This window comes from Gopherus evgoodei, chromosome 1, assembly GCF_007399415.2.
Source record: "Gopherus evgoodei ecotype Sinaloan lineage chromosome 1, rGopEvg1_v1.p, whole genome shotgun sequence".
Taxonomy (NCBI): domain Eukaryota; kingdom Metazoa; phylum Chordata; order Testudines; family Testudinidae; genus Gopherus; species Gopherus evgoodei.
This window is the reverse complement of record NC_044322.1, coordinates 163910954-163935347: the sequence shown is the minus strand read 5'-3', so window position 1 is coordinate 163935347 and position 24394 is coordinate 163910954. Positions and strand designations below refer to the sequence as shown.

Genomic DNA, 24394 nt, shown 5'->3' with positions numbered 1-24394 from the left:
AAGATATTTTATTATAGAATACATTTGTATTGTAGTGTATTGCTATACATTATATAAACAAATGGATATTTTGATTAGCATAAGTAGCAATTTTAATGTACCCTCAGTGAATTGAATATGAATATTATTTTAAGGAAAGGATTATAAATACTGATCTGGAGTGTCTTATATAGTCACGTTGCTTAATTACTTGATTATTTGCATTACCATGGTGCATAGGAGCCCTAGCCAATGCCTATGGGAAGATGCTCAAATACTACAGTGATGAACACAGTAGAAGAATCTGTGTAGAACAGAATAGCTCTTTACATATTTATTGTAGTGCTAACATTCAAATGAAAATGTATTTACCAAAAATGGGTGAGATAAGATGGCTGTGGCAAGCTTTAATTTAGAATTTAATTTACTTTTCATAGACTTCTCTAAAATTAGACAATACAGTATTAAATAAAATACTACTGTGTTTCACATTAAACAGTTTACTATTTTGTATGTACTAGTTGTGGAAAAGATAGTGGATAGTTGCTTTAATTTAATTTTCCTTTGAGAATTGTGTGTGTAGATTCTCACATATGGGATGAACACATGCCCTTGGTGCAATCAGAGCACAGTCTTTCCCTTCCCTGCTCCCCTTTGGGACCCTTTTTTCCCTCCAGGCAGCATAGAATGAAATAGTGTTAGGTGAGTGGGGATTAGAAATCATCTGTGGAGAATGTTCATTAGTTTCCACCTTCTTGGAGTTGGAATCCAATGCTTGTTGAACCAACAATTGAGCCTCTGTGTTATCTTTATATTATCTACCCTTCCAATCCATGGTCTTTGTACTGTAACCTCAGATAGGGGAAATCTAAGATTTACTGGCTGGTCCTCCTTAAATAATGTTTCATAAGAGTAGTTCCTTAACCAAGTTTCTGCCTAGGTGGTTTCCAAGTTCCATCTGAATCTATGCACAAATCTGCAGTTATTCTTCCCTGAAACCTCATTCCATGTTGGAGAAACTAGGTTACATATCTTTGAGAGTTTAAGAGTTCAGAGCTACCATTTAATTATATCAAACCTGTTTATAAGCCCGGATGAAGGGTGAGGGGGTGTGCTCTGTATTGTTCTTGCACGTGTATCCGATCCAAAAGGTTTTAGGGTGTAAGAGACTAAAGCATGTTAGATGAGCCTACCTTATGTAAGATGATAAAGGCCTAATAATTATTTAGTGGATAATTGATTAGCAGTGTATACATAGATGTATAAGCAATATCTATGCAGCTTTTGTAGGCCTGAGTCATTGAGTGTAGTTGCTATGAGTTCTGTATAATCTTTTAGAGATTAAAAAAAGTATGAACAAAGATTCCTGGCAAAAAAAAATTAACACTTGAATATTCTATTACTGACTTTTTAGAGTGTCTGGGGAAAACAAAGAAGATCCTTATCAAATAATAGGATTGATAGCTTTGCTTCCCTTTTTAGCAATAACAATGTGCTATGTAACTTAATGTGTGATTTGAAACATCATGTATGGCAATAAATAATACGAAATAGGAAAGATTTGGGGTAGCCAGTGCATAAAAGGATGTTGATAAAAGATATGTAATATTGTGCATAAAAGATCAATGTTACAGGAGTGGGTGGGTGAGATTCTGTGGCCTGCATTGTGCAGGAGATCTACATTGCATTATTTGAGCCCGAGTCTAATCACCCATGTCCCAATTCACCAGCCTGCTACCTTCCACCTGATCACTGGGGTGTAGTCTTGTATTTATGCAAATGAAGCCTGGTTTTTTGGCTCTAAGAACTCAGCATAAGCAGTGGTTTTGTCTGCCTAAGCAGTGGATCTGTCTGCTTTTCTTGGATTTGTGAGGTAATCTGTGGGCCTATTGAATCAGTCCTGAAATATCCTTACATAGGGTACTCTCCAACAGGTCTAAATGATCATCACCAGCATCTCTCAGACATGTATCACAGATGTGTAAGGCTGCTGTCTGGTGCTCAGTTCATACATGCACACAACCATTACTTTAGACTTGGGTAGGTCTGGTCCCAAATCTGGGGGAGAGCAGCACTTCAGTCTGTTGTTTTTTAATTTATCTTCAGACTCTTCTTCTTCGAAGGTGGTTAGTGCTAGTTAATCTCACATGTGGCAGTCTGTTAGAAGCAGTTCTGGAAGGAGAAAGAAAGATTACTTGCTAGTGACTGTAGTTCTCACATTTGCCACCCATCTTTTCTTCATTGTGTTTTGCAAAGACTTTCAAGCAGGGATAAAGCCAAGGTTCCATAAATACCCTTAAAACATAATGTTCAGATGCATGCATCCACACTGGTCATTGCTGCTCTGGAGAGTTCCATCCAGGCACCCAGGGTGCCTATGCATTCCATGTGGTGGTAATTTAAAGCTAAAATTACTGGTAGTTAAAATTTTCTTTCTAATATTAATTGAGGAAGTATGGTTTTCTCCTTCTGTAAATCAGTTTCTTATGCATCTAAAATTCAATTACCAGTATGAGAAATTCTGTTAGTTTATAGCAGGGGTCAGCGGCCTTTCAGAAGTGGTGTGCCGAATGTTCATTTATTCACTCTAATTTAAGGTTTCATGTGCCAGTAATGCATTTCAGTGTTTTTAGAAGGTCTCTTTCTATAAGTCTACAATATATAACTAAGCTATTGTTGTATGTAAAGTAAGTAAGGTTTTTAAAATGTTTGAGAAGCTTCATTTAAAATTAAATTGAAGTGCAGAGCCCCCTGGACCGGTGGCCAGGACCCGGGCAGTGTGAGTGCCACTGAAAATCAGCTCGCGTGCCACCTTCTGCATGCGTGCCATAGGTTGCCTACTCCTAGTCTATAGCAAGTGCAAGTAGAACCCCTTGTAGCCAAATTTGAGTTCCAGTTCACATGATACATTATTTTTTAAACGTTTTTTAATAAAGTTGATCTATATTTTGGGATTGATTCCGTTTTGCAGCTGTTCTAAACGGACATAACAATCTTGCTTTATTTTGTTATAGGTCATGTTCAGAGGTTCTTATTTGCTAGTGATAGAGTCCTGCAGCATATTTTGCAGAATGTTGAACAGATGAAAACTGGTGTACATGACACTTCCAAACTTCTAAGTGAACTACTATCTTGGTGGGTAATCAGTGAGGAGGATTACAGCATGTGTTCCACAAGTAGCAGTACATCAAATGAAGTGATGGAGCAGCTCATAAGTCATTTAATTCAGAAGAAGAATAGAGTAAACACAAGAATTTTTGTCCATGTGCTGAGTGAGCTTGAGGAAGTGGATCCCAAATTACATGAGTGGATAAAAGATCTGAACAGTTTTGGTAGGTCCTGTTTCATATAACTGTAAGATGACTTAATTTGCAGATGAAATTATAAAATTAAGCATGCTTTCCACCTTTCTTTTTCTTCCATTTACTGGAAAGCAAGTCTGTAGTATGTTATTATGAGGTTCCATGTTTGTCTCTGGTTTCACATGGAATTTATTCAGTTGACAAATTAAAAGATGTCTAAAAGATCCCTAGTTGCCAGCTCTGCACTCTCAACCAAGAATCTTAAAGTCAAACGTTGTTCTTTCTGACTTGTGGTGTAATCCATAATCATATATTCTACAGCAGAAATTCTGCCCTCAGTTTCCAAAGTGGGGTGCATGCATCCCTGGGGGTGTGAAAGACGATCTATTGGGAGGCGCGACAGGAGGAATGCCGCCGGAGCAAAAGGGTGATGCGGCCGGATAAGCTCCACCTGCAATGCAAACAAAATGCATCTGAATAATAAGGTGGCATTTTAAGTCACTCTCCAGAATAGAATTGTTTAGAATTAAACACTGTTCTGTCTATAGCTAATTAAGTTCTTAAAATTAAGGTGGTTTAAGTGACAGATAAATCGATTTGAAGTATTGGACTCTTTGCAACTGGTTTGTACAGGACTTTGCCAGTAGGGGAGGATCAGATGTGGAGAATCTGTCTCTTTAAAATCCAGAATGGAGAAGATGATCTATAAAATAGGGATAAATCTAAACATTTTCTACAAAGTAACCAATTATTTATTGTGTTGGCCTTACAAATTGGAATGCTAATGTTCTGTTTAGCTGACTACAGTTTGAAGAAGTCAGCTTCTAACTATTTTGGTAATGTTGCCCTGCTATAGAGCTTTATTTGGTTTGTTGTTTGATTAAAATGTAGGATGTATGTTATAAGTAAAATGGGATAAGATATGTAATAAATGCCAAAAATGGGGTAAAATCAGTTTTTAAAAATTGGATTCCATTACCTTTACTTTGACAGGCAACAGACACATTTACGTAATTGATAGTAGAGTAAAAAATTGACATTTTTTTTGGAACTTGTTCTGATTGTTTGTACTTTTCAAGGCTACAGTATATATCTTCAATTTTGGCAGCCTTACATCTGGTTTTGGAGCAAACTGTTCTGTAGGAGATGTCAGATGTTCAGCCCTAAATTGGAATAACCTAAATCTTGAATTGAACTTTTTTCATTTCAGGTTTGGAAGCCACAAAGATCTTTTTCTCTCGTTATGGAGATATTGTTAAAGAGCTTAACCTTAGCTTTATAACCATTCTCTGGAATGAGAAGTATGGCAGTAAATTAGGCAATGTGTTGACCAACTTCGAAGATAATGAAATACTTAAGTGTTTCTATGAAGCATCATTGAAGGAAACTCGTTGTGTAATATGGCTATTAGAGGATAATAGAGAAAAATTTCCATCTCTGCATCAAGCTTTAGACGAATTCTTTGATAAAATGGGTAAATGTATGCAGCTTATTTCTTTTATAAGTGCCCTCTTGTGCCTGCCATTACTCCCCATCTATGTTATTGTGAATTATCCTAGGAAAGTGGTGACACTGTAATTTAAATGATACTATCTTGGGATAGTATTAGCCTCTCCGATAAATTGCATATTGGATCTTCTAAGTTCCATATTGAAGACTGAACAGTCTAAAGAGGCAGGAGCATGTAAAAAAGAATGCAGCTAGTACAGTTCAGAGTTATTTAAATCAAGTGAAACTAATAATTAGCATTATTTCTATTGTAATGCTGTCCTGTAGTAGCTTTAAATTATTGACAGCTATTTTTAAGGGATTACTTTGATTCCTGATTATAAAAATTGGGAATACAAAATGCAGCGTACAGCAGGTTTTACTTTTGACTTGTTAAGAAGTTAGAATTTTTATCTGCTGCAGTTATTTTAAAGGAGTTCATAGAGTTCTGTCTTCAGAATAAAGTTATTTTAGTTTGGAGAAGTTTAACTTTAGAGTACCTTGAAATGCTAAGTCCTTCTCGAGGCTGTGTGAGAATGAGAGATACCATGTTTCACTTGCAAGTCCCAATCCTGCAAAGACGTATGCGTGGGCTTACCCTTAAACATTATATATAGTTTCAGTAAAACCAGTGCTGAACTCTAACCATGTGCATGCCATCTTGGCAGGAATGAAATTCTAAAAAATAACTTTTTTTTTATTCTGGGAGATATTTTAAAGATTAAATTTTTTTTATCCCCCAAAATCTCATAATTTACAGAATCTAATATTTTGTGTACTACTTTACAACTTTCTTTAAAGTAATTTAATATTTTTCTTTCAATAGATGTTCCTTGCATTATATTAAAGAAGCAGGAAAATGAAGATATCTCTGTAAGTTTTTTAAATACTACATTGAAAAATGAACAAATACAGACTCAACAGTAAACCATCACAGTGGACACAAAGTATAATGAAGATGCATGCTCACTTCCTGTTCTTTTAAGGGGACTTGCAAAATAGAAAGTGAAAATTGCATACTTCTGTTTTGTTTCTTTTTGTTTTGTTTTGAAGGTCTGAAAGGTTTACAAAACAATCAGCAATTAGAAAAAGGAGAAATATTGTGAATATTAAGTCATCCTTGGTTTTTGGAGGGTCATTCCTTAAAAGACTGGAGAATAAGTATGGGAGCTTTCTCAGCTCTCAGTTATGGAGTTTGGAATCTTTGAATAGGCAGATTTTCTCCAAGTGTCCGTCAGGAGGTTGAATGAAATAGATAGTAACAAAACAGTGAAACAGTCAGTCAGGCTAATGATCCTTTTCTCTTTCATTTGCTCAGGTTTTAGTCTTTTGTCACTGTGATGGCATCCCATAGTTGTCCATTCATAAATGATCGAAACAAGACCAGAATATTTGTAATTTAAAAAACAAGCATAAAAAAACTTTAATGGAACTGTGGAGTTGGGGGGAGGGAGTAGAAGGGGAGTTTAAAGCGTTAAAGAAGTGAACAAAGAGCTTCGGTTTTCTTTTTTTTTTAAAAATCTTACAGCACAGCATTTCATTTTGCATTTTGGCCAAACAACTTTTCTTCTGTTTTCTCTTTATTAGGGGTGGGGAGGAATCCAGCTATCTATGACTGATTTTTTACGAGGAAAAATGTGACTTGGCAAATATACCCCCTCCCTTTATTTATTTTATTTTTTGCTAGAGCAAAGAAGCCACCTGGTTCATGTGGGCTTTAGAAATAGTACTTGAAACTAATGTGTGGTTTCAATGTGAAAAGTATCACTGTAAAAATAGCGTGGTGGTGGTGGGTCAGATAAATTTACCACTTTATAGGTAAAATACTTTTGTTTCTTTTGTTGTTTGTTTTTTTCTTTCTAACTGCCAACTTTGAATTTGAAATTGAACTCAGGGTCTCTTTGCATGTGTGTTATTTGTAGTAACATTGACAACAACCAGCAGTAACTCTGATCACTTCACTTTCTATACATTTCAAAATCGTAAGTGACAGGGGAAAGAAAAAACCCAGCTTGACTATCAGATCTCAAGTTTATTGTAAAAAAAAATATTTTTTATTAAGGACCTCAGCATATTTGCTCAGGTCATTTAAGACAAACTGAGAACTACACACTGACATTTTTACAGTCACTTTTCAGAGTACAACTATGATTTAAAAAAAATACTTAAAGCCTTCTTTGCTGTTCATTGTTCTGAATCATATCTTGCTAGTTTGCTACCGTACAACTTTAGTAATATCATCTTTCTGCCAAGTGGAATAACAGAATATGCATTTGTCTGTGGTGCTCATGTGTTTGAAGCATTCTGGTTGAAAAATGTATCTATTCTGTATGCTAATTAGTCCACCTATGCAATACAGTTAACTTCTGATACACATAATGGGTGTTTTGACAAGGTTAATGAATGTAGATGTCAATGGAATGTGGAACCATGTACTATTTTCCAGTTTCAGGGGAAACTAAAGTTGAAGAGTAATGTAAATATTGTTGTATTAAAATATTTATGGGTTTTGGTGTATTATTTATATACCAAAGTAAGCTAATGACATACAGTATCGCTACAATTTGCCACAAATAATTGTTGTTGTTGGAAATTAGACTTCAATATTAAACATAAATTGAGAAGAAAAATACCTTAATAGAAAGAAAGAAAAATGGAAAGGAAATAATCTTTCAGTCAGTTGTGTCAATTCAGTTCCCAGTTCCTGTTAACAATAAGTGAAGATAATTCTTAGTTCCCTCCCTCACTTACCACATAGAGATATTTTTCATGTGAACAAAATGGTCAACAGTTGCCCTGTTTCTGAAGCTTATTCCTTAAGTGAAGTTGTGGTGTTTGTGACATCACTGGGGACTGTTAGAGAAGTTGTCACATAACAGAATCATTGCTTCATGTGGAGAACAAGCAGTAGAAACAGAAAAATTGTCAATTCTCTTTTTAAAACCCATGTTCCCTATAATAACAGTGGAGAATGAGGAAAACACAGAACTCATGTGAGTGGAACAGTCTAAATACAAGACTTGTGCCAAATTATTTTCCCACGTGGGTTTCCAGAAGTGAAAAAAAACACTGCTTGTTGTTCTCTGTAAATTATTATTCCAAACGATAGGAGAGTTTTAATTGAAGAACTGTGTGTGTCAGTGTAAGAAACACATGGTAACTTCTCCTTAATAAGTAGCTATTGACTTTATATTTCTGTTTTAGACTAATGGTATCAAAGTTAAAAACAAAAATAGGAAGAAGAAGATAAAAGAATCAAGGGTATGTAATAATTGTATTGCTTATTCTATACACCGATTTACTAAAAATTTGAATTTGTAGTATTTATAAGTCTAAAACTGAGTATTTTCCAAAATACCGTGTTGAGAAATATTCTTGAAGTTTAAGTTAAAGAGAAGTCCCTAGATAGAAAATGTCACTAAGGTACAATTCATGTTGTAAGTAGCAATTAAAGTAATATTTGAAATTTGTAGTAACAGCAAGTAAAAGGCAATATATTCATAGTTTCACAAACAACTATGGTTCTGACCACATCAGCATTTCCAACAATTTCCTCACTCTTCAGTATGGGGGGGAAAGGGGGGCGGGCAGCGAATTCAGTACCGTAGAGATAGAGAGAGAACACAATCAACTGTGATTACTTCAGTGCTGAAATACACTTTTTGGCTCCAGTTCAGACTGGAAATACAAATCAGATATGGCACAGGAGCTTTTACTAATTCAACAGCTTCATGTAACATAATCAACAAAAGGTGAATGTGTCTGGGACTGTGAGGAAGATCCACGTTGTGAGAGGGTGTAGCTGTAACAATATTTACATAGGGAATGTTTTCCCCTTGTTCTTCTGATTGTGTTTATGGGACATGTTAGTAACTGAAAAAGCAGAAAGTATCTCTTATAAGCTCAGGGGGAAAAAAAACAAATCCATTACTAGATACCCCGTCAAACCCCTGTGACCACCCTCCACATGACCCCACCCCTAGCCCGGGACCCCGACACTCTCCCAATCCTATCTCTTCCCACCTTATTTGCGTGGCTGCAGCCTGCTCCGGCTGGCCAGACCAGGCGGCGGAGCCACAGCCTGCTCTTGGGGGCGGGGCCGGGTGGCGGAGCCACAGCCTGCTCTTGGGGGCGGGGCTGGGCGGCACGGCTGCAGCCTGCCAGCCCTGGAGCTGCAGCTGCTTCGGAGGCTGGGGGGAGAGCAGCGTGGCCAGAAGTGGAGACATTCTGGCCCCGCCTCTTCCCTTCTGTCTCTGCTGGCTGTGCTGCCTCTTCTTGCTCCCTCTCTTGAGGGGGGAGGGATTGTATCCCATCTCTCCCTCTCCATACCCTTTCATAAGGTGACCCCCTTCTCTGGTACTTCCCTTTTTTACTAAAAAAAATTTGGCTTATGAATGAGTATATACGGTAATTCTGGAAGGATTTTTGGGCAGGCTTACTCAGAGTCCCCTAGCTTTTGTTGTAATCATGGTGGTCAAATTTCATAATTCATTATAGGGCATCTGAATACATGTCAAACTAAAACAGGATTTGAAACAAATAATTCACTTACATTCCTGATGGTGGATCACTGTCTTGTAGATATTTTGAATTTTATATACTGTGGCAAAGTAAAAAAAAATATATATATATATTTTTTAATCTAGCCTATTTTAGTACTATCTGGTGGAGTTGGTGCACTAACCCGAGAAGAAGACAGTATATTTCCAGAAGAAAATACATTGTGAGTACCAGCAGGCAATTTTATTATTGTTTTTGTATAGCACCCCGAAGTGTGCTGTTTTACACAACAAGGAAAAGATACAGTTCCTGCCCAGAAGGATTTAAATCGTAAACAGATATTGGACCAAAAAATGTATTAAGATGAAAGTTGAGGTTGAGGATACTTATCAGTAATTTAAGGGTAGAAAAAAATCTTAACAAAGGCTTTGTAGTTAGCCTAAAAACAATATTTAAAAAAATGCTGATACCAAGAAATTCAGACTTTCAGGGTGTTGCTTAGAGGTACCAAGCCACTCTTAATATTACTATTAAAACTTTTAAAATTAGTTTAATCAAATAATCTTGGGTCCTGTGCAATAGTCAATTGGATGAGTCCAGTAAACCAAGGTCTGTTTTTTTTGTTTTGTTTAAATCATAAGATTTCTCTTCCCAACAGAAGTTTTATGAATCCTGGTGAGCCTTTCATAATTCCAGAATATCTTCGTGATCAAGTGGAAGAATTTGAAGCTCTATATGACAATGTTTCAGACACTAATGATTATCAGAGGCTTTTGGATAATAACCCAGACCCAACATGTGAAAATTTATATGAGTAGGTATAAACTTATCTGTTCAGTCATTTCAAGTATTTGCCTTTGTTTGTTTTTGTTTTTTTTTAATTTGGGTGAATTTTCCATTTTACATGAAGATAAATTCTGCATCATCCATTTGAGATTTAATCTATAGTATTTTCTGAAGGAAGAAATGCTGAACCAGTAGACAGAAATGAAACATCCTAAAATTTAAGTTTAGAGTGTAATTGATAATAGCTAATACCTCAGACTTTTGAAGTATACACCTAAATTGAGAGCCAGTTGTACCCCTATAAATGCTGATGTAAGGGAACAAGAAATTCCATTCAAGGGAAAGCTGGAGGTTGTTTCTGGTAGCTTGACAGCCTTGGAGGCAGAATTGATCTGTTTTGCTGACATAGCATCTGTTCTAACATCCTCCTCCTCTAATATGTTTCAACTTTGAGTTAAAAGGTCTCTATGTAAACATTGTGGTGGTATTGGGTTTGATGTGGACATCAGACTGCTGGGAACTGAACAGAGATGACCAGTTTTATTTCAGAGGCCATAGGATAGCTGGCAGTTGGTAATATTTGATTTCTATCAGCCCTTTGTTAAGGCTGAACAAGTGACTTAGAAGTGGAAGATTTTGATATTATTACTAATTTCCTGAGATGTGTGTCTCTGTTGTTGGCATACTAACTTGCACTTAAATCTCATTTGCTTCACTATAAAAATGGCAGCTGTGTCATCAAGGAATAATTCACAGGGATCGGAATGGACACACTTTTCCCTTATTTTATATTTCCAGCAGAAATTAAAACTTCAGTGAGATTAGTTGACTGTGTCTAACACTGATGTTCTCAACTTGACATCTAGCCAATTTGCAAAAAACATTTTCAGTTAGTTTTGTTGTTGCACCTCCCTCTTGAGTTGTCCTGACAAATTTTGTGGTTTATTAGTAACATTTCCGTATATTCTAAATGTTGTTTTGTCTTCTCTATTGCTGCATACGAGATCTCCATGGACAGGTGAAACAATGAAATGACTGTATACAAATTGTTGTCAGAGAAACCAGACTCCTAAGAGAGAAACATTTTTCTGTATATTTTTAATAACCTTAAAAGTTATTAAAAGCAGTAGGTTCTTTAAAAGAACACAAAACACCCACAACACAGCAGTGGTGATGGCAGAGAGATGGTTTGTGTAGAGGGTATCTGAGAGAGGGTAATTCAGAATGACCAGTTTTAAAGAAGGGTGTCTTTGTCTTAATATCTCATTGCCGCAATCACCAAATTATAAAGAAAATTTAGAGTTGGAACCTGTAATGCAAAGATCACATCAAATTGTAGGCCTAATTTATTGGACAGTGTGTGTGTTGTCTACTTTACCCACAAACGTACATTAACCAGTGTCTCTAGTCTGGAGTTAATCTGCTGAATAGCTGAACACTGTGTCACAGTTCTGTTTTTTTGGTTTCTACTCTGAGCAGTGCAACTTTGCAGGCTGTTTATTGCAGAGTAATTACTGTTGTACACAATTTGAAAGATTAGACACACACAGTTCTTTCTCTGGTGATTACAGTTACTGCCTTAGCTGTATTATTTCTGCATAGTGTTGGGAGTGTGGATAGGAGTTTTGTTGGTGTTTGATGGAGTAGTGTGAGCGGTTTCATTCTTTAAAAAAGGACATGTCGTTTAATCAGCATATTCCTCTTTGAAGCGTTTTAGTGCAGGTGAAGGTACGTTTCTCTTCTCTTTGTAGAAAAACTAACTTGTATAGCACACTTCATCAGAAATCTCAAGGAATCCTATATTCCTGCATGTTTTCATTTCATATGGTTTATTTTGATTGTTACCTTTCATGTTCACTTGACTTGACCTTACTTAAAATAGCTATCTTAGTTTTAATATCACCCCAGTGGTTTCTGCAGTGACATGTTGCCTAGGTTCTGAGCTTTTATTATTTCCTACATTTCCAGTTACCTTGTTTTTAACATCCATGTACTTCAGCTAAATACAGGTATGGGATAATTCCTATGCTACGGGATAATTCCAATTTTACATAAACCGGTTTTGTAAAACAGATTGTATAAAGTCGAGTGCACACAGCCACACTAAGCACATTAATTCGGTGGTGTGCGTCCATGTACCGAGGGTAGCGTTGATTTCTGGAGCGTTGCACTGTGGGTCTATCCCGTAGCTATCCCATAGATCCCGCAGGCTCCCCCATTGGAATTCTGGGTTGAGATCCCAATGCATGATGGGGCAAAAACAGTGTCGCGGGTGATTCTGAGTAAATGTTGTCAGTCATTCCTTCCTCCGTGAAAGCAACGGCAGACAATCATTTCGCGCCCTTTCCCTGGATTGCCCTGGCAGACGCCATAGCATGGCAACCATGGAGCCTGTTTTGCCTTTTGTCATTGTCACGGTATGTGTACTGGATGCCGCTGACAGAGGCGGTACTGCAGCGCTACACAGCAGCATTCATTTGCCTTTGCAAGGTAGCAGAGATGGTTACCATCCCTACTGCACCGTCTGCCATTGTAAATTGGTAATGTGATGATGGTTATCAGTCATTTTGCACCGTTTGCAATTGGAAATTGGCAGTGACGGTTAACAATCCTTTTGTACCGTCTGCTGCTGTCATGGGTGCTCCTGGCTGGCCTCGCTGAGGTCGGCTGGGGGCTCATGGACAAAAATAGGAATGACTCCCCAGGTCATTCCCTTCTTTATGTTGTGTCATAAAATAGAGTCAGTCCTGCCTAGAATATGGGGCAAGTCTACTAGAAAGCCAGAGAGCACAGCCGCTCCATGTCAGAGCCCCAGAGATCCCACAGAAAAGATGAGCTGCATGCCATTCTAGAGGGTGCCCCTGCAACAACCCCACCCGTTGCTTCCCTCCTCCCCCAACCGTCCTGGGCTACCGTTGCAATGTTCCCCCATTTGTGTGATAAAGTAATAAAGAATGCAGGAATAAGAAACACTGACCTTTTAGCGAGATAAAATGAGAGGGAGACAGCCTCCAGCTGCTAAGATAGTCCAGGCAGGACATTAAGGGGTAGGGTGGAGAGGATCACAGCCACCTGCTGCTGTGATAGTCCAGGGAGTACAGAATCTTTTCTTTAGATACGAAGGGAGGGGGGCGGCTGATGGAGCTCAGGCTCCAGCTGCTATGATGAGGATGGTTACCCAGCATTTTGTACTGTCTGCCAGGAATGACAGGGAGTCATTCCCATTTTTACCCAGGCGCCCCTGGCTGACCTCACCGAGGCCAGCCAGGAGCACTCATGGGATGATGATGGTTTTCCACCATTTTGTACCGTCTGCCATCAGGAAAGGAAGGGAAGGGGATGCTGCTCTTCATCTCTGCAGCACCGCGTTTACCAGCAGCATGCAGTAGACATACGGTGACATTGAAAAATGACAAACGATTTTTTTCCCTTTTCTTTTGGGGGGGGGGAGTTTAATTTACACGATATACCTTGAACCACCCCGGACAATGTTTTTCACCATTCAGGCATTGGGAGCTCAGCCAAGAATGCAAATGCTTTTCGGAGACTGCAGGGACTGTGGGATAGCTGGAGTCCTCAGTCCCCCCTCCCTTCCTCCATGAGCGTCTATTTGATTCTTTGGCTTTCCGTTATGCTTGTCACGCAGCACTGTGCTGAGTCCCTGCTGTGGCCTGTGTCTATCATAGCCTAGAGATTTTTTCAAATGCTTTTGTCATTTCGTCTTCTGTAATGGAGCTCTGATAGAACAGATTTGTCTCCCCATACAGCGATCAGATCCAGCATCTCCCATACGGTTCATGCTGGAGCTCTTTTTGGATTTGGGACTGCAGGGCCACCCGTGCTGATCAGAGCTCCACGCTGGGCAAACAGGAAATGAAATTCAAAAGTTCGCGGGGCTTTTCCTGTCTACCTGGCCAGTGCATCCGAGTTCAAATTGCTTTCCAGAGCGGTCACAATGGTGCACTGTGGGATACCGCCTGGAGGCCAATACCATCGAATTGCAGCCACACTAATCCTAATCCGACATGGCAATACCGATTTCAGCGCTACTCCTCTCGTCGGGGAGAAGTACAGAAACCAGTTTAAAGAGCCCTTTATAGCGATATAAAGGACCTCTTTGTGTGGACGGGTGCAGGGTTAAATTGGTTTAACGCTGCTAAATTCGCTTTAAACGTGTAGTGTAGACCAGGCCTTAGTTACGTACTATCTTTTCCTTGCTAACCCTTCAGATAAAGTATATAACACTAGTTTCTCTTTGGAGAAATAAAGTGTTAACTGTGAAATTCTGTTTTTCAGCTTATTACAATAAATCATGATTTTAGTTCTTAGCTGTGGCCATCTCCTTTTTATATTGGCACTGTATTTGGAGAAGTTAATTTGTAAGAGAGGTATAGAGAGCAAATATCTAGAATTAGTAGGCGTTTCTTAATGTTTTTTTCTGAAAAAATTGATTTCAAAAGTTTCTTAATACATTACTAATGCTATTTGTCTTTGTAGAAATTACTGTTAAAACAGCAAAGAATCCTGTGGCACCTTATAGACTAACAGATGTTTTGGAGAATGAGCTTTCGTGGGTGAATACCCACTTCGTCAGATGCATGAAGTGGGTATTCACCCACGAAAGATCATGCTCCAAAACGTCTGTTAGTCTATAAGGTGCCACAGGATTCTTTGCTGCTTTTACAGATCCAGACTACCATGTCTACCCCTCTGATACTGTTAAAACAGTAATGTAAATATCAAGTATGACTTAAAAGTGAAATGAAAAATGCTTGGATTAATGAGTATAACTGTTTTTTTTTTCCAAGCTATTTCTCTCAGATCTTGGAGGAACATGGTCCCATGGAAATTGATGATAAATTGTTAATTGGAGAATATGAACATTTCCCTGCAGAAGCTCGTAAGATTGTGGAAGATGCAGGTGGTCTGAAACCTTTCCTTCTGGAATCCCTTCATTTTGTTATGATGGATAATCTGATTGGTTTGATGAAACATGCAATTCTGCTTAAGGAAAATACTGAGACTGAAGAAGATACTAGAAATGAAGAGGAAAATCACATAACCTATCAAAATAGTCTTGAAAATTCCAAGAGCAAACTACAGTTAAACCCAGCTGCTAAGGAATTCAAACCAGTGTCTTATATTAAACCCTATATGCCAATTTCTACTAATACTACAGTAGCAAACTGTGAAACTCCAGATTATTCAGTCACGGGATATTCCTCACATATTTCTTATATTTCAGTGCATTCTCTCCCTAGTCAGAGTATTGATACAATAGAAGGACCACTATCTTTTTCAAATGCATTACTGCATTCCTCTATTTCTGATAATCATGATATACCTCAGACTAAGGTTTCTTCGGGTTATGAAAATGAAAGAACGTTCTCAATGATTTCTCAAATACCTCCTACTCCAGATATTGCTGGGCAGCCTAGTTATATATATGCTGATTATGAAGCTCCTCTTGATATTGATAAAACAGCAATTTCGGACAGAGAGTACATATCTGGCAATCATATGCCAAGTCAAATACAAACATACCCGGACCCTCAGTATGTATTGATGAAGTCAGACTACAGCTCTTATGAAGATAATCTTGACCAGGGTATGAGCAGTATTAAGGAAGTTAAATATGATCTATCTGCTGTTAAGATGGAATTTGAGAATAAAAATACACCTGTAGTGAAAAGCATTCCACTTACAAGGATGATAGCTATTCAGGTAAGAAATTAAAAGGAAGAAACTCTTTTAAGGATCTTTGACTAGTAATGCATTAAATTTCCTGTCCTATTCTTTCTTGATAAATAGAACACTTAATTCTCTAGAGCTGTCAGTGCAGACACAACCACTTTTTGCAGCTCATTTACATTTGTCCCTTTAATACTTTAAAGGGACATTTGAAGTTTTTTATGCCTAAAATATACATGAAAAGGGAGAGAGTTACACAAGCAGTATAAAATTTATCTTACAGGTTGGGGAAGGTTCTTGTTCTGTAACTTTTTTATTTCAGTGGTTGTTTAAATTGATACGTACTTAATGAGACGTTAGCTGTATTTTATAAAATAGTTTAACATATAGACATTTAAATTGTTGTCTTTTGTTAATATACACTAAATTCAAGATTTCAGAATATCTATGTATTTACTAGTCCACTGTGAGCTAAGACTAAATTTGACTTTTTGTTTTGGGATCCAGTCCTGCAGATAGTAACAAGCATAGTACTTTAAGCTAACTGTTTGCAGGATTCGTCCCTTTAAGGCTCCTCAACACCACTTCACTAATGTTTTCACAATTATATTTATATCAGTTGGTTATGTTAGTGCAAAAAGGCAGATATTTATATAGGAATGAGAAGGTATTATAGAAATTGTGGGTTTGCCTATTTTCATAAATAAATTAAATAAAAATGTGCCTTCATCTCTCTTCAAACCAAAGAGAAGAAAATCAGATTGTTCTCCCTTGTTTTTCCATTTGGAAAACAGTTTTCAAACTAATGCCTGCATATAATGAAACACTGACGAAAAAAAAAAAGAACCCCTCGTGTGCCTAGTAATGACATATTTTTTCAGTGGTCCCATATTTAAATCTTTGCAAGATCAGCAGAAGTGAACTTTTAAGACTTTTTAGTACAGTGGGAAAATGCAACTGCACAATACTTTTAGTAACTATTTTCTCTATATTAGGGATTTCTTAGGGTCTCTGAAAGTTAGTGGAGATAAAACAAAGATGTTGAATTCCATTATCACCACTGTCCCTAATGAGGTTAACTTTTTTAGAGCCATCTGTGCTACAGATTATCAAATGCAAATTTATAGTTAAACTGTATTTTCAGGCATTACACATTATTCATGGTAATAATTTGTTTTTTGAACTCAAAGTGGTTTTTTCAAAGCATTCAGTGTTGGCCTAACTCTGTTCTCATCAACGTCCATGGTAAAACTCCCTCTGCCTTCAGTAAGAGCTGGAGGCCAGTTGTGAATACTTTTGAAAATCCTACCCTGAGGTTTCGGAGAAACTCTGCTTGCTCACTCAAGCTTCTTTTTAAGGAATCTGAGGGAAGGGATTGCTCTTTAAACATAATATGAATATCTGTTTGTTGACCTGAGAGTGGAGAAAGTTCAACCAAAATATCCAACATTCACTTACACATGCAACCATTTATGGGAACTCACTTACAATATTGTTATCCTCAAGGTGGTTTCTTCAAGTCTGGTAGATGGGAACTACTCATGATCTAAGAGAGATGTTAATGTGCCTTTAAGTTAGGCCCATCTACACTACAAAACTTTGAAGGGACTGGTTACAAGTGTAGATGGGATACAATTTTTTACTTTTATTTAAATAACTAGTGGTTGTTTGTATTCTAGGTAAATCAGGAATTAGCAGACAAGGACACTAATACCATGCCTTTTTATCCATTTGAAACTCAACAAGTAAGTACATGTATTTTTACTTAGGCAACATTTGATATGAAAGTCTTTGCCAATTAGATAAGGAAGAATTTAGGACCCAGTGAGATGTGCACAGTGTCATTTAATTTATTATCTCGCTAATTTATTAACTCAACAAATTAGTCACTTAGTAGTAAAACTTAAAAATCTATCATTATAGGATTTTTTTGACGAGTGCTTAAATGACCCATACTACATGAAAATGTTCCGTTTGTATAGCTCAAGAGGCGCTTGAGATAAAAAGCATCCCCAAAAAGTTTAGTAGTGAAAGGATAAATCTCATTAAAAATAACAGAGAATTTTAGTGACCTTTGGGTCCCCCGCCCCCCCAATCCATCTTGTTTGGACCTGCTTTTTAGTATGTCATAATGTTGAATTCATAGAGGTCTAATGAAAAAAGAAGTGGCAATTGTGGAGCTCAGGTTCTCTAGTTGTTGCTCAAACATTGGAGTCAGTTTCAGTGGTGCATTTTGTAATTCTTCCTTTCCAACAATTCTGAGCATGATTACTTCCCTCCATTCTGGGATGTAGACGTATCAAGTTGATAGGAGTATCTAACTCCCTGTAATATTAAATGGCAGTTTAATAGACCTTCAAAATGTTCATGCTAGTTCAGTGCTGAATCAGTATTTGTTTCTTGAGTTGAATTCAAAGTCTTTTTAACCTTTTATCAACAAAGTTTTTCAAGATCTTGGACCATAGTTCACATTAATCTTTTTCCTATAAATGTATTGTGGTCTCATGTTGTTGCTCTAGGATACTGAGTGCTATAACAAAAGTTCTTCTTCGAGTGCTTGCTCATATCCATTCCAGTTAGGTGTGCGTGCACCGCGTGCACGTTCGTCGGAAGATTTTTACCCTAGCAACGCTTGGTAGGTTGGCAGGGCGCCCCCTGGAGTGGCACTGCTGTGGCGCCGGATATATACCCCTGCCGACTCATCCGCCCCTCAGTTCCTTCTTACCGCCCGTGTCAGTCGTTGGAACAGTGGAGCATGGCTTAGCTGATCTCCACCTCCCTAGCTATTCGCTTGTTTCTAATTGTTGTTGTGTATATAGTTCAATATTCTATATTTCTAGTTAGTTTTATTAGTTCTTTGTAGTAGTTACTGTATATAGTTAAGAGGGATTGGGGATTAGCTCCTTCCCCATACCCAGTACCGGGGTCCATGCCCAGTTCACTGGGCTTCAAACCATGCTCGGCCTGTCATAGGCCGATGCCCACAGGAGACCCTCACGACTCCTATCTCAAGTGCTTGGGTGAATCCCACCTCGCAGACAAGTGCCGCATCTGCAAGGCCTTCAAGCCCCGGACGAAAAAGGAGTGGGACATTCGGCTCAAGCAGCTCCTGATGGAGGCAGCTCTAACTCCTCCATCTTCGGCACCGACTGCCGCACCAGGGACAAGTGCCTCTTCCGCACCTAAGCGCACGGGCACCATGAAGACTTCTCGACGCCAGCCATCACCGGCCCAGGCTCCTGCCCGGCACCGCTCTCTCTCCCCAAGGATCAAGAAGCATAAGACTCCTGCGGCTCCCGTGCCTATGCCGCAGTCAGAGCGCCTAACTAAGTCGGACCGCCTGGCACTGTCAGCTGCCACGGCACCGACGTCTTCTGCGCTGTTGATTCCGGTCTCGCAAGAGCCGTCGAGTCCGGTGCCTATCAGCTCCCCGGCACACGCCGCGGTTGAGCTTATCGTGCCCTCCACGCCGGAGACGTTCTCTACAGCAAGGGAGTTGATTGCCTTGACGGAGCCTGAGCTGCCGGTGATAAGTATATTGTCGGCGGAGGCACCAACCAGAGTGGCCCTGCTGTTCATTCATTTAATCCAGGCTAAGGCAGACACCATCTGGCAATCCCCGGCATCTATCCCGCCCACAGCCAGAGGGGTTGAACGGAAATACATGGTGCCCTCCAAGGGGTATAAGTACTTATATGTGCACCCCATTCCCTGTTCATTGGTTGTACAGTCCGTCAATGAGCGGGAGCGCCACGGCCAACGAGCCCCTGCACCTAAGTCAAGGGAGGCTAGGCGAATGGATTTGTTGGGATGAAAAATCTATTCCGCGGGAGGCCTCCAACTCAGGGTAGCGAACCAACAAGCCCTCCTGAGTAGATATTATTACAACACCTGGGAGGCAGTAGGGAACTTCACTGAGCTGGTCCCGCAAGACTCCCGCCAGGAATTTACAGCACTCTTGGAGGAAGGAAAGAAAGTAGCGCGGACCTCCCTACAGGCCTCGCTAGTTGCCGCCGATTCGGCAGCTAGAACGGTCGCCTCTGGAATTGCCATGCAACATATATCATGGCTGCAGGTGTCAGACCTGCCACCTGAGCTTCAGCACACTATACAAGACTTACCATTTGATGGCCAGGGCCTATTCTCACAGAAGACGGACCCTAGGCTACAGAGTATGAAAGACCATCGTGTAATTATGCGTTCGCTCGGAACGCATACGCCATAGACTCAAAGAAGATCCTTCCGCTCCCAACTCAGCGCCCTTACCCCCCGCTTAGGCCAAGACAAGACTTTACCAGAAGGCGAGGTCGTACCAACTGCAGATGTCAGTCTGGACCTCAAGGGGGTAACAGTTCCGGTCCCACCAAGCCAACAGCGGGACCCAAATCAAACTTTTGAGGGTGCGCCCGAGAGCAGTGTACCAATTGACTCCCAGGATCTTTTTCAGTTTTACAACCGCCTTTCCCCGTTCCTCCCTGCGTGGTCCCAATTAACCTCGGATCTTTGGGTCCTACGCATGGTGGAGTTTGGATACCATCTTCAGTTTATTTCACCCCCTCCCTCTCAACCCCCCTCCTCGTCCCCCTTCAGGGGCCCCTCTCACGAGAACTCCTCCTGCAAGAGGTTCGGAGGCTCCTTACAATGGGAGCTATAGAGGAGGTACTGAAGGAATTAAGGGGCAAGGGGTTTTATTCCCGATATTTCCTAATCCCCAAAGCGAAAGGAGGCCTCCAGCCTATCCTAGACCTGCGAGGACTGAACAAATTCATGAAAAAGTTCAAGTTCTGCATGCTATCCCTGGGGACCATCATCCCTTCCCTGGATCCCGGAGATTGGTATGCCGCTTTTGATATGAAGGATGCATATTTCCACATTGCAATTTACCCTCCGCACAGATGGTATCTACGCTTTGTGGTGAATCATCAACACTATCAGTTTACGGTTCTTCCCTTTGGCCTCTCCACAGCCCCTCGGGTATTCATGAAGTGTATGGCGGTAGTCGCTGCCTCCCTCCATCGTCATCGAATACATGTCTTCCCATACCTGGACGACTGGCTTATTCGAGGGACCTCCGAGGCACAAGTCACCAGTCATGCGAGCATCATTAAGGACCTATTCACGCGTCTAGGCCTGATAATCAATTTGGAAAAATCTACTCTAGTGCCTACGCAAAGGATAGAGTTCATCGGGGCCACTCTGGACTCCAATCTTGCAACGGCCAGTTTGCCTCTACCTCGTTTTCAGGCAATAGTCTCACTTATACAAAGACTTCAAAGCTTCCCGACAACCTCAGCTTGCACTTGCCTTGGCCTCCTCTGTCACATGGCTGCATGCACATTCGTGACAAAGCACGCCAGACTGCGCATGAGTCCCCTTCAAACGTGGCTCGCCTCAGCCTACCGTCCAGACAGAGACTCCATAGATACTGTACTCACAATTCCACTGAGCATCCTTGGCTCCCTCGACTTGTGGCTGACATTGTTCCTGGGGTGTGCAGGTCTGCCGTTCCATCCACCACAGCCCTCCGCATCCCTAACAACGGACGCGTCATCTCTCGGCTGGGGTGCTCACCTAGGGCACCTGCGCACTCAAGGCCTTTGGTTGTCTTGGGAGTTGGCGCTACACATAGCTGTCCGAGAACTGAGAGCAGTCCGACTGGCGTGCCAAGAGTTCCAGCGCCATCTGCAGGGTCGTTGTGTTGCAGTGTTCACAGACAACACAACAGCGATGTATTACATAAACAAGCAGGGAGGGACACGATCCTCCCCCCTTTGTCAAGAGGCGATACAACTGGGACTTTTGCATAGCCCACTCAATAGACCTGGTAGCGTCCTTTCTCCCAGGAGTCCGGAACACTCTGGCAGATGAACTGAGCAGATCCTTCCTATTTCACGAGTGGTCCATCCGTCCAGACATTCTCCATTCTGTCTTCTAGAAATAGGGTTTTCCCCACGTAGACCTCTTTGCCTCCCGAGAGAACAGGAAATGCCAGGTGTTCTGCTCCCTGCAAGGTTGCTCCCCGGGCTCCCTCTTGGACGCAGTCCTAATTCCGTGGAAGGAGCACCTATTTTATGCCTTCCCACCCTTTCCTCTCGTCCACAGAGTCCTACTCAAGCTCCGCAGGGACAGAGCCCAACTAATCCTGATCGCTCCGGCATGGCTGAGAAAGCATTGGTACACCCTGTTGCTCGACCTCTCTATGGCAGACCCGATCCTCCTGCCACTCTGCCTGGACCTCATAACACAGGACTTCGGCAGGCTTCACCACCCGGACCTGCAGTCCCTTCATCTGACAGCATGGCTGCTGTCTGGTTGAGTCAAATCTATGTTGCGTTGTTCCACCTCAGTACAACAGGTGCTGCTGGGAAGCAGAAAGCCTTCCACATGGATGACATATCTCGCCAATTGGAAGTGCTTCTCGCCCTGGTGCACTCAGCGTAACTTTATCCCCAAAGGTGTATCGGTTCCCATTATCTTGGACTATTTATGGTCCCTCAAGGAGCAGGGCCTGGTGATCTTGTCTATAAAGGTGCATCTTGCAGTTATTTCCGCCTTCTACCCTGGGGAAACTGGCAGTTCAATCTTTTCTCACCCCATAGTTTCCAGATTCCTCAAAGACTTGGAGTGGCTTTACCCTCAGGTCAAGCGCCCAACCACTATCTGGGATCTAAACCTGGTGTTAGCTAGGCTTACGGGTCCCCCCTTTGAACCTTTAGCCACGTGCTCGCTGCTTTCCTGGAAGACAGCCTTCCTCGTCGCTATCACCTCGGCTAGACGAGTCTCAGAACTTTGAGCTTTGACTACGGATCCCCCGTATATGGTATGGTATTCCACAGGGACAGGGTACAGCTGCGACCGCACCCGGCATTCTGGCCTAAGGTGGTCTCTGCCTTCCACGTTAATCAGGACATCTTTCTACCAGTCTTTTTCCCGAAGCCGCACTCATCGCGTCGGGAACAACAGCTGCATACTTTGGATGTCCGCAGGGCTCTCGCCTTTTATATTGAGAGTACCAAACCCTTCCGATGTTCGCCTCAGCTCTTCGTAGCTATCGCAGAGCGCATGAAGGGTATACCAGTCTCTTCCCAACGGATTTCATCTTGGGTGACATCCTGTATCCACACATGCTATGATTTGGCTCACATTCCGACCATTCTACTTGGGCTCAAGCCTCATCTACCGCTTTCCTGGCCCATGTTCCCGTCCAGGAAATATGTCGCGCGGCTACCTGGTCTTCCATCCACACCTTTGCATCACACTACACATTGGTCCAGCAGTCCAGAGACGATGCCGCCTTTGGCTCTGTGGTCTTACATTCCACAATGTCTCACTCTGACCCCACCTCCTAGGTAAGGCTTGGGAATCACCTAACTGGAATGGATATGAGCAAGCACTCGAAGAAAAGACGGTTACTCACCTTTGTAACTGTTGTTCTTCGAGATGTGTTGCTCATATCCATTCCAAACCCGCCTTCCTTCCCCACTGTTGGAGTAGCCGGCAAGAAGGAACTGAGGGGTGGATGAGTCAGCAGGGGTATATATCTGGTGCCATAGCAGCGCCCTGCCGACCCACCGAGTGTTCCTAGGGTAAAAATCTTCAGACGAACGTGCACGTGGCGTGCACACACCTAGCTGGAATGGATATGAGCAACACATCTTGAAGAACAACAATTACAAAGGTGAGTAACCGTCTTTTCTTTCATAACCTAAATTTCAGGGAGATATTTTACGTATGGAAAAAGAGCATCAGGTATTACAAGAGCAACTTAAGGAAGCAAAGGAAAAATATGAACAGTTACAGTGCCGAAGCTCAGAAGAGACGAGTGTTTTAGAAGAGCAGTTAAAAAAAAGAGTTGAAGAAAATAAGGTAATTTATTTTTATGCACACCCCAATGTAGGGTAACAGATAAAGAACAATTGGAATGATTTAAAAAACCTTTTTAGCTTTAGACAGGTTATTGGTCAATAATGCACTTGAGGGTATGTCTACACTACGGGATTATTCCGATTTTACATAAACCGGTTTTGTAAAACAGATTGTATAAAGTTGAGTGCACGCGGCCACACTAAGCACATTAATTCGGCAGTGTGTATCTATGGTCCGAAGTTAGTATCGTTTTCTGGAGCGTTGCACTGTGGGTAGCTATCCTGTAGCTATCCCATAGCTCCCGCAGTCTCCCCCGCCCACTGGAATTCTGGGTTGAGATCCCAGTGCATGATGGGGCAAAAACAGTGTCGCGGGTGATTCTGGGTGAATGTCATCACTCAATCCTTCCTCCGTGAAAGCAATGGTAGACAAGCATTTCACGTCCTTTTTCCCTGGATTCTCTGGCAGACGCCATAGCATGGCAACCATGGAGCCTGTTTTGCCTTTTGTCATTGTCACTGTATGTGTACTGGATGCTGCTGACAGAGGCGGTACTGCAGCACTACACAGCAGCATTCATTTGCCTTTGCAAGGTAGCAGAGATGGTTATCATCCCTGTTGCACCGTCTGCCATTGTAAATTGGTAATGAGATGACGGTTATCAGTCTTTTTGTACCATCTGCTGCTGTCATGGGTGCTCCTGGCTGGCCTCGCTGAGGTTGGTCGGGGGCACATGGACAAAAATGGGAATGACTCCCTGGGTCATTCCCTGCTTTATGTTT

General features: G+C 41.0%; 2 protein-coding genes across 13 annotated transcripts in view; one reads left to right on the top strand and one right to left on the bottom strand.

The window, feature by feature from the left end:
• Positions 1 to 24394, top strand: part of TTC3 (tetratricopeptide repeat domain 3) — a 161991-nt gene that overhangs the window by 106489 nt on the left and 31108 nt on the right. For 8 of the 9 annotated variants that reach the window (XM_030577844.1, XM_030577826.1, XM_030577810.1 and 5 more), the window contains 9 exons: positions 2994 to 3311; positions 4492 to 4755; positions 5596 to 5642; positions 7974 to 8030; positions 9416 to 9492; positions 9928 to 10083; positions 14864 to 15779; positions 17426 to 17491; positions 23463 to 23612. In XM_030577844.1, the coding sequence (XP_030433704.1) occupies positions 2994 to 3311; positions 4492 to 4755; positions 5596 to 5642; positions 7974 to 8030; positions 9416 to 9492; positions 9928 to 10083; positions 14864 to 15779; positions 17426 to 17491; positions 23463 to 23612 (2051 nt within the window). The remainder of the gene's footprint in view (positions 1 to 2993; positions 3312 to 4491; positions 4756 to 5595; positions 5643 to 7973; positions 8031 to 9415; positions 9493 to 9927; positions 10084 to 14863; positions 15780 to 17425; positions 17492 to 23462; positions 23613 to 24394) is intronic. The other variant, XM_030577817.1, reaches the window with a different exon arrangement.
• VPS26C (VPS26 endosomal protein sorting factor C) overlaps positions 95 to 24394 on the bottom strand; it is a 107701-nt gene continuing 83401 nt past the window's right edge. For 2 of the 4 annotated variants that reach the window (XM_030577930.1, XM_030577884.1), the window contains one exon: positions 3322 to 3732. In XM_030577930.1, the coding sequence (XP_030433790.1) occupies positions 3617 to 3732 (116 nt within the window). In that variant the 3' untranslated portion in view covers positions 3322 to 3616. Of the gene's footprint in view, positions 2152 to 3321; positions 3733 to 17542; positions 18072 to 24394 lie in introns of those variants that run through there. The other 2 variants (XM_030577912.1, XM_030577921.1) reach the window with 2 other exon arrangements.